At 47.9% G+C, this 9,776-nt stretch overlaps 1 protein-coding gene across 1 annotated transcript; it reads left to right on the top strand.

The window, feature by feature from the left end:
• Positions 1 to 267: 267 nt before the first annotated feature.
• LOC119267190 (translation machinery-associated protein 22-like) lies at positions 268 to 2,901 on the top strand. Its single transcript, XM_037548537.1, has 7 exons — positions 268 to 587; positions 705 to 788; positions 864 to 931; positions 1,097 to 1,178; positions 1,382 to 1,449; positions 1,589 to 1,672; positions 2,356 to 2,901. Exons 1-7 carry the CDS (start codon positions 425 to 427, stop codon positions 2,410 to 2,412), a joined length of 606 nt encoding a protein of 201 aa, XP_037404434.1. The 5' UTR covers positions 268 to 424; the 3' UTR covers positions 2,413 to 2,901.
• The last annotated feature ends 6,875 nt before the right edge of the window (positions 2,902 to 9,776 follow it).

The following is a 9,776-nucleotide window of genomic DNA, read 5'->3' on the forward strand; positions in this document are numbered from 1 at the left end:
GGGCATTCGACTAGTATCAGATGATGGCAGCGGCGGCGCGAGAAACCCCTATGCGAAGCGCGGCTGGGTCGAGGATGAGCCCAACTTTGAGTCTACTATAAGCGTGAATAGAAATAGCTCAATTAACACACTGCTTAGCCTAGCCTAGCCCAGCCCAAGCCGGAAAAAATCCGGAAACTCCTGGGCTGGATTTCCACTAGCCCAACACGCCGGGGCTGCCGCACTCACCAACTTTTCCTTTGCTGGTTTGTTCTCTTGCGCTTTCCCGAAAGGAGGAAAGGGGGAGAAAAAAATCGCACCCAAATCCTTCGAGCAGAACCAAATCCGTCACGACTCCACGAGCGCTCGAGCAGGGCAACACAGATTCGCGCAGCCCACCTCGTCGAGCATTCCCCATCAGATCGGATCGAATCCGGCGGCGGTGATGGCGGCGGAGAAGCTGGCCCCGGCGAAGGTGCTCTACTGCGGCGTGTGCGGCCTCCCCGCGGAGTACTGCGAGTTCGGCCCCGACTTCGAGCGCTGCAAGCCGTGGCTCCGCGCCCACGCGCCCGGCGTCTACCCCGACGAGCTCGTGGCCTCCTCCTCCGGTTCGCCCCCATGACCTACCTAGCCTTCTCGCTTGTTATCCCCCGCTTCGTTTACGCCTACCCTGTGTCGGTCTCGCTCTCTAATGCCGCGTGTGGTGGTTCGTTTGATATGTGAAGGCGGCGATGATAAGGACGTCGGCAAGGTCGGCGAGCGCCTCCAGGGCGTCAGCATCTCCACCGCCGACGGCTCCACAAGCGCAGGTTTGCATGAGCTCCTTGCTTGTCTAAACCTAAAACTAGGGAACGCTCGGTCAAATTGATGTGCTGTGTTTGCAGGGGGTGCTTCGGCATCTTCTAAGACTGAAGAGGTGAAACGACTGCCCGGTGGCAAGCTCAAGAAAAAGGTTGCTTCCCTTTGCACACTTTACACAGTTCAGTTTCTAGATGTTTGACTTCAACCCTAGATGCTAGTCTGAGATTGAGGATTTGTTATTATGGTTTGAGTTCGGGCCAATGTAGAATGTCTGTCATGCAATGTTTCGAATGCCAATGTCCCTTTTTATGTGTAGGACAAGCAAGAGGTTATTATTGAGAAGATTGTCCGCAACAAGCGCAAGTGTGTCACTGTGGTGAAAGGCCTGGATTTGTTTGGTGAGTGGTACACTTAACTGTTTGCAGCTAGTGAAGTAAAAAAGATTGGAGATGAATATATTTTGAACTCTGTGGAAGAGGTTGTTCTGTAGATGCTAGATCCAGACTTGAGCTGAACCTGCCTTAAAGTTTGATGATACTATATGTTTGCTATTAAGGTTGGACATAATTTAATAGATCGTGTTTGTTTCCTGAACATTTAGGTGTAAAGCTGAGTGATGCTTCAAAGAAGCTTGGAAAGAAGTTTGCTACTGGAGCTTCGGTTGTCAAGGTAATCAGTTATCTGTGGAACTACTCCCTCCGTCCCATAATGTAGTGTCATAAAATGTCTTACATTATGGGACGGAGTAGTATGAAGGCTTTTAGTGTTTCATTTAGGCCTTGTCTAATTCTCTCTTTGTGTTCCCCAGGGCCCAACTGAGAAGGAGCAAATCGATGTCCAAGGAGACATATCATATGATGTTGTGGACTTCATTACAGCTACATGGCCTGATGTAATTTGTCCATCTCTGCATCTTATTATGGTCTACATGTCATGTATGCTTTCATCGTTGTTAGCATTCTGATCAACTTGACAATTCATTCGGTTTCACATCACGTGGAAGACTGATGTTATCTTTGCGGTAATGATTTAAGGAAATACAAATCAGTAATCTCCTTCCAGACCAAGAAAGTGAAACTATGAAAGTCAAGGAATACTTAGTTATTACTTCCTGCTTCGTGTATATATAATAGGAATGGAGAGCAACCGTAGCTTTGTGGAGATCTGGCATTCAGTTGGTGCTTACATGGATAATAGATCATTGGGTTAGCTCAATGGTGTTTTGAGCATTTGATATTTGCTTAGAAGGTTATGTAGTAAAATTGTGGAATCAATCTCCTATGGTTTACCTTCTGTACTTTACAAACAACCTCATCAATCCTTCATCAATTGCTGATATAGGTTCCATTTTAATGAAATATGTTTCGTAATACTGTGGCTATTCTGGATCTCAAACCAGGATTCATTCTACTTTAGACTAATAGGTAGCACAATCTGATGTTATGTTTTTGCGGCTGAACACTGATAGAACAACTAATTTAGTTCACCAGTTATTGACCTATCACCATAATCTGATTAAAGTTAGCAAGACTCGTTTTGTTCACGTTGGTTACTCCTTGCTTTTCTGTCTTTCAGGTTCCTGAATCCGCCGTATATTTCATAGAAGATGGAAGGAAGGTTGCTGCTGCTTGATTGCATATGGTTTACAAGGCAATACACCAGTGGAGCTACAAATATGATAGAAATATAAGGCAAGAGATGGCCGTTAAGGCATGCCTGTCAAATGGGTTCTTTATCCTTACTCCCAAGACACAACTCGCTCCATTTTGACTTGTGGGTCAGTTCACAAGTGGTGTTTTAATTACTGCTGGCATGTCGCCTTCGTGTATCATCTTTTATTTGATAGCCGAGTTCCTCCTGCAGGCAAGTATGACATCCATATGTGGTTTATATATGTTTAATGTGCTTTTGAATCCTAGTTTCAGAACAATTCAGTACCAACTATCTGTGGACCTGCAGAGATAAGTGCAGATTAGTAGTGCTCCAGTCTCCTGTGCTTTCATAGGAACAGTCTGGTGTTTTGTGTTACTTTGTATTGCATCCAGCAAGTTATAACCTACTTTTAGGGAGATAGATCGTTGTCGGTGTGCACCATTGGTATTTTGTCATCATTTTGTTGCAGAGTCCTGTGTGAAGCCCATTATTATAAAAAAGAAGCAAGATAGATCTGGATGATGCATCATGAATTAGTGTGGCCATGTAATTATTATAAAAGTATTTCCGATAAATTGCCATTTTCATTAAACTTGTTCACAGAACTTGTTGCTGTGGTCCCTAGCTGATTTGTTCTTTAATTTAGAGTTGGTCTTTTTTTTTTGCTTATATATACTGGGGCCTCACGCAAGGTTCGTCTGAAGGAGACATTATATCACGCCCTGGCACTATTGTAGGCTGACACCGTACACAATCTTCACTTTTCATCAGGATTGTCTATCTTATAAAATTAGACCAAAAAACAAATACCCTCCGTTCACAAATATAAGATCTTCCAACTTTTTGTGAATCGGATGTGTGTCCGTTTAATGTGTTTGTTCTCTAATTTCAGTCCGTATGTAGTTCATATTGAAATATCCAAAACATATCATATTTGTGAACGGAGGGAGTATCTTATATTATGGGTTGACTGAATTCACTCACCTCATTCATCTAGAATCCACCAGACCCCCTAAAAAAATTAGAATCCACCAAACCCCTTCAATTTGAAGAGAAAAAAGAAGTATACTCCATCTCGCAACGGTGCTACTTTGTTGAGTTTTCCCTAAGAGTGTTGCAGGTGCATTGGTTGTCATATACTCCTATATATGTACTCCTACTAATACAAAAAGACAGCGAGGAAAGACTGGAGAGAGAGATCTTAACAAGGAGGCACAAGATGCCAGAAGGAAGAAAGGGGGGAGACGTCCCCTTGTTTTCTTCCGAACTTGGAGCCACGTGATCTGCGCGGTTGGATATAGAGTACATATATCACGCCTCCCTCGCTGGACACCGTGATCCATCTCGGCACGACAGGATGGTGGTGTACACTACCGCCATCAACAAATGCAAAGCTCATTCCTACGTGATCCCTTGTCGGTGCCACCCTGCCTTCCTGCCGCGGATTACTCCAGCCATCCCGGCTCCAGGCCGAAAATGATGCCTGCTCTGGACATGTTCCGCTCCAGGCTCCGGCCAAGGAGTTGACAATAGTTTGTTTGTTATTTATACACGTGAATATAAGTTGTGATCTCAATTTTTTAATACCACCCACCAGCCATATATAGGTAGGCGGCGTCGGTGGTAAGTTTCATAATACCTTCCATCTCCACCACCACGACCCCAATATGTTCTAGACATATTTTTATAAGGAAAATATATTGATATCGAAAAAATATAAGTATACCGACTTTTCAAAAAAAAAAAACTATATCAGTATACCTTCCACCTCCACCAGCACAACCTCAAAAGCTACTCAAGATATCGAGGATGCACACGTCCAAATTCCCCTCTACGAATTCCCCCTCCGAAATTACTCCATTAAGATTGAAGAATTGCTGCCCGCCAAAACAAACCGACCCAACAAGAAAATGTATGCGCTTTACAAAGCGCTCATCCCTTGCTTGCTGCTTCACGTTTCTTTCTATTCTATCACAATCCATTTCGGGATAGGTGGTTACAAAAGAAGAAGATAAGTTATCAACAAAACAACTTCATCAAACAACATCAACCATCAATAATGGCATCACCTGGTAACACGATAGGTGCTACAACAACAATGCCTTCTGGAAGGGAATGACTCAAGACCGTTGTCGTTACTGTACCCAACCACTGAGGTCAAATCATGGGCTTTTACTCCGAAGAATAGTTTGAATAAACTACATGTAATATCTTCAATAAGGTAACATTGCGTGATCGTCGCCAGGGAACGACGCACGAGTGTCGTCGTTGTTGGACCCAACAACTGAGGTCAAATCATGGGTTTTCACCCTAGGGGTAGTCCGAGTAAACTTCATGTAATGCCTTTCACAAGGGAACTTTGCATGATCGTCGCAATTGCCAGATTCAACAAATGAAAGGTCGGACCAAGAGTTTTGAGGCCTAGAACTCAATCCCATGCACTCAAAGAGCACCGCCTAGCCAACGTCGCCTTGGGTTGCCACCATGTCGATCTATCGTTGCACAACCCACGCAAAGCACGGTCATGACATGGACATAGCCACACAAATAAAACCATGTTCGTGCAACGCATGTTCTCAAGTAGTTCGTAGGGACGCCCGCCATCTCCATCGATCCCATGCCGCCGAGAGCCCTGATCACCAACGCAAGCCAATTTAGGCCAGTCACATGGGGCACCTACGACAAGAGCAGAACCCACACATCAAGCGGAAGTTGACTTGCCAGATATGTTGTCCAAAAGGATATCTTGGCCCATGTCAAGCACTCCAAACCTCAGCGTCGAGCGGAGAAATCCAATCACTAGAGTGCGCTTCTAGGAACCTTCCATACTAAGGGTAAAACCCGAAGAACTTGTGCCTCGTAAAAACGGCCAGCTACATGAGGCCGCGCTGCAAGGAGCCAAATAACCAATGCGTGTGCAACTGCGCCAGTCCGCAGATGCCTCCACACAGGGACCAGAAAGATGTGGTGTCATCGCCACCGCCGGTAAACATGAACCAAAAAATTTCACCGTCGTTGGGAATCAAGGATTGGAATGCCTCCACCACAAATCAATGCCATTATCTTTGATGTCACGACCGGACGCCGCGCTCGCACTGCCCTTTTAGCTGTTACAACGTGGCCATCACCTAGCTGTCATGGGGCCACCATACCGCCATTTGATTTCTGCTGACACAGGCGCCGTCTAGAGCAACAACAATGCTCTAGCTGTGAGGAATTCTGAAGTAGCACATGGAGATGATTAAGCCATCACCATCCGCCAGACGGGCTTTTCTCGACGTCTTCCTCCGACGGCAGGAGGTGGATGGGGAGAGGAGACGGGGGTGACGGCTAAGGTTTTGCCCGTCGCTCTTTGGAAGCGAATGGATATGTACATAGATGGTGATAGCTAACTTACCCTAGATGTTGGGGACATTACTACTGGACGTAAACCGGACAGGGGTAACCGGATTAACCTCATGAAGATTAGAAGTCCATGAAGACATAAGAATGGCACTTTATGAAGGCCCAAGGCCCAGAGGCGAGTTAAGGCCTGTAGATGTAAACCGACCTTGTTATGTAGCTTGCATTGTAAGATAGGAAGGATAGAGACCGAACCGGACACGTTTATGATCCGGCTTCGGGACTCTGTAAACCGGCGGGCGTAAACCTATGTATATAAAGGGACGACCCGGCAGCGGTTCAGGGATGACAGACAACAACTCGAGAGCCAGACAAAGCGGATTCGCTCCCTGGCCTTCGAAACCCTAGCAATACCAACCACAACTAGACGTAGGCTTTTACCTTCATCGAAGGGGCCGAACTAGTATAAACCTCACGTGTCCCCTTGTCTGGTTTAACCCCTTTAAGCTAACCCGTTGCGATGGCTCCACAACTAAGTCCTTTCACAAGGACATCTGCCGTGACAAACCCATGACAGTTGGCGCCCACCGTGGGGCTATCGCACGATGGTTTCGAGTTCTTGAAGGGCAGATTTGATGGACTCAAGGGATACGCTGTGGGCCGGATGACGAAGAGTCGTCGCGGCAAGCTCTACATTGACAATGCAGGATGGGGTCCCGAGGCCGATTCAATCGAATACGGGTACCGGGTCCCCTTTGGTGGGATTCACGTCTTCATCGGCAGGATTGGCGAACCGGCCCCTGAGCCGGACATCTGCACCGACATCATCGAGACAGCTCAGCGTGCAAGCCCTTCGCCGGTTCAGCCCGTGGCGAAGCATGTTTTCGTAGGCGTCATCCATGGAGCAGAATACAAAGACGGACCAGCGTCCGATGGAGAAACCGTTGTCTGTTCCAACGACGAGTCTTATAGAGAGACCGAATCGCTCTATCAGTTGCAGGATGGCCGGATTAGTGGAGGATCCGAGGGCAACAATATTCCGAACTTCCCTGATCTGCCAAACCGGGCCGCTATCTTTATGGCCGGTACACAGTCGGCGCCTCATTCATCAGCTGCCACAACAATACTCTCCGGTTCAACAACGGTCACGCCAGCAGGAGTTGGAAGCTCTGCACCGCCTCCGGCTCAAGTCCTGTCTGACTTGTTCGACGCTTTGGCAATGTTGATGGCCGCAGAGGTGGATGCAGCAGCCCGGGATCAGCACAACACGGAGATTGCAAAGGTAAAGGATCAGATAGCTCAGGCTAAAGCAGATCTAGCGGCAGAGAATGCTAGGATGGCTACAAAACGGGGTGAGTTGGAAGCTCAGGCCTACCGGATTAGTCTCGATCAGAACGCTTCCGAAGAAGTCATGAGAAGAAGGTACCGACCGCATCTCCCGTCGGGTTATGAGCCACGAAATCTCTTCAACACGCCAGGAGCAGGAACTAGTAACCAGCCAATATTAAACCAGATGGAGGCACCAGGAACAGGAGCGCCGGTTCAGCCGCGCACGATGGATCCGCCTCGTCAGAATAACATTGTGCCGCAATATGTTCCAACACCCCCGGGCATTACTCCAACCTGTTGGACAACATTGTGGCCGCCGCTTCACGATTAGCAGCTCTCCCAACCGACGGCGAGTCACCAGTTGTGGTTGAAGCACGACGGGCCAGAGATCTCCTTCAAACAGCCCTGAATCAGCAGCAGGCATATTCGCACAGTCGTGAGAGGATTCATTCCACCCCACGTCCAAGCCGGAGCTACAGCAGGCATGCAGAGGATGAACCGGCCGTGTCAAGCAGTGCGCGTCGCCGTAACTCGCCGCGAGGACACAACCCGACAGGGGGCGGTGCCAATGCGCGGGACGTAGTGGATCATGGTCGTGCATGTCGGGAGGCCAAGTTAGCAGCCCTGCATGGGGCCTGTCAACCTACTCCGGTTCGTCCCACCGCTTCAGTCGAACCAGGGGTAGTGTTCAGTTCCTTGGGAGTGCCGTGCCTTACCCCCGCTTTGCGTAATGTGAGATTGCCCAAAGACTTCAAGGGACCTCGTAAGGTACCCAATTATACCGCTGATTTACAGCCAGAAGCATGGGTTGAAAGCTATGAGATGGCGATGGAGATGCTAGATGTCGATGAAGCGGTATGTGCTAAATACTTCACCATGATGTTGGAAGGAACAACTCGTACTTGGTTGAAGAGCTTACCAACTAACTCTGTTGGATCATGGGCCGAATTGAAGCACCGGTTTATCCAGAACTTCAAAGATACTTGTAAGCAACCCATGTCAACTGTGGATCTGGCCGCTTGTGTCCAAGAGGAGGGGGAGTCCACGACCCATTGGGTCAAGCGGGTCTCAGCGATTTTGCATTCATCGGATCGTATCAATGCAGATACCGCAGTGCTAACGTTGGAGGGCAATTGCCATTTTGTGCCGCTCAAGCAGAAGTTAGGAAGGCTCAAACGTCACTGCAATGATATGTCAACGCTTATGGCCACTTTGGTTAAGTACGCCGATTCAGATAATACCAAAGACCCTGACTCAGAGGAGGACAAACCGGGGAAAGGGAAAAAGAACGGCAACGCCAAGGGTCAGCAACATAATCCGGCAAGCCATGGGAACAGTGGTAAACGCAAGGCCGACAACATCTTGGACTTTGTCGCTAACACCAATGCTCAGAAGAATGGCCAGCGCCGTAAGGGCAGGCAACCCCAGAGGGGCGGAGGTTCAAGTCCCAATTTGGAGCGCTTGTTAAATCAACCCTGTCCAAAGCATGGATCAAAGGAGAAGCCAGCATCACATCTTTGGAAGGATTGTTATATCATGCGAGATTTCAAGAACTCCAATATGTTCCAGTATGATAATGGCCCGCCCGGCGGTTCAGGAGGTGGTTTCCATGGGTCGGGTTACGGAGGTGGCAGTTCCGGTTCAAGATTTCAGGGTAATCAAACCGGACACATCAATCAAGGGCACCAAGGCAATCAGGGAGGTTACAACCATCAGGGGAACCAGCAGCAGCAGCAGTCGGGTTACCAGAGCAATCCTAAGCAACTAAATAGTGGGCAGTATCATGTCTTCACCACTAGCTTGTGTAAGCGTGATTAGAAGCTTCACAAGAGGGAAGTAAACTCTGTTGAACCGGCGGTGCCTCAGTATTTGCGCTGGTCTGAGCAATCCATTTTATGGAGTCGAGAGGATCACCCACCCCGGGTTGACAATCAGGGTCACTTGGCCCTAGTGGTGGCCCCTCAAGTTGGGGGATATAAGTTCACAAAGGTACTCGTGGATGGGGAAGCAATATCAACATTCTATATTATGATACCTTCCATCGTATGGGGTTGACAGATAAGAGTCTTAAACCGTCAAACACTATTTTTCACGGTGTGGTGCCTGGCAAGTCTGCATATCCAGTAGGCAAGATAGCCTTGGAGGTGGCTTTTGGAGATGACTATGATTCAAGGTCAGAAACATTGACTTTTGAGGTGGTGAAAATTAAAAGTCCGTATCACGCTTTGTTTGGGCGACCGGCTTATGCTAAGTTCATGGCGAGGCCGTGTTATGTTTATCTACAGCTTAAAATACCAGGTCAGAAGGGGACCATCACAGTACACAGGAGCAGGAAGATCGCTTTGGAATGTGAGGAAGGTGATGCGGCTTATGCTGAGTCAGTTTGTGCCACAGAGGAATTGAAGTTTTATAAGGACCAAGTTGATCCGGCAGATATGACTTCTTTGAAAAAGCCAACTACGGAACACGATCCGGCGTTGAAGTTTAAATCGGCCACAGATACGAAGATGGTTGATTTTGTTCCTGGCGATTCATCCAAGCAGTTCAGCATCAGCGCTAACCTGGATCCCAAATAGGAAAGCACGATCATCGAGTTCATCCGTGAGAACCGGGACATCTTTGCATGGAAACCTTCTGACATGGTAGGTGTACTGAGGGAACTCGCTGAGCAC

Source organism: Triticum dicoccoides, chromosome 3A, assembly GCF_002162155.2.
Source record: "Triticum dicoccoides isolate Atlit2015 ecotype Zavitan chromosome 3A, WEW_v2.0, whole genome shotgun sequence".
Taxonomy (NCBI): Eukaryota; Viridiplantae; Streptophyta; class Magnoliopsida; order Poales; family Poaceae; genus Triticum; species Triticum dicoccoides.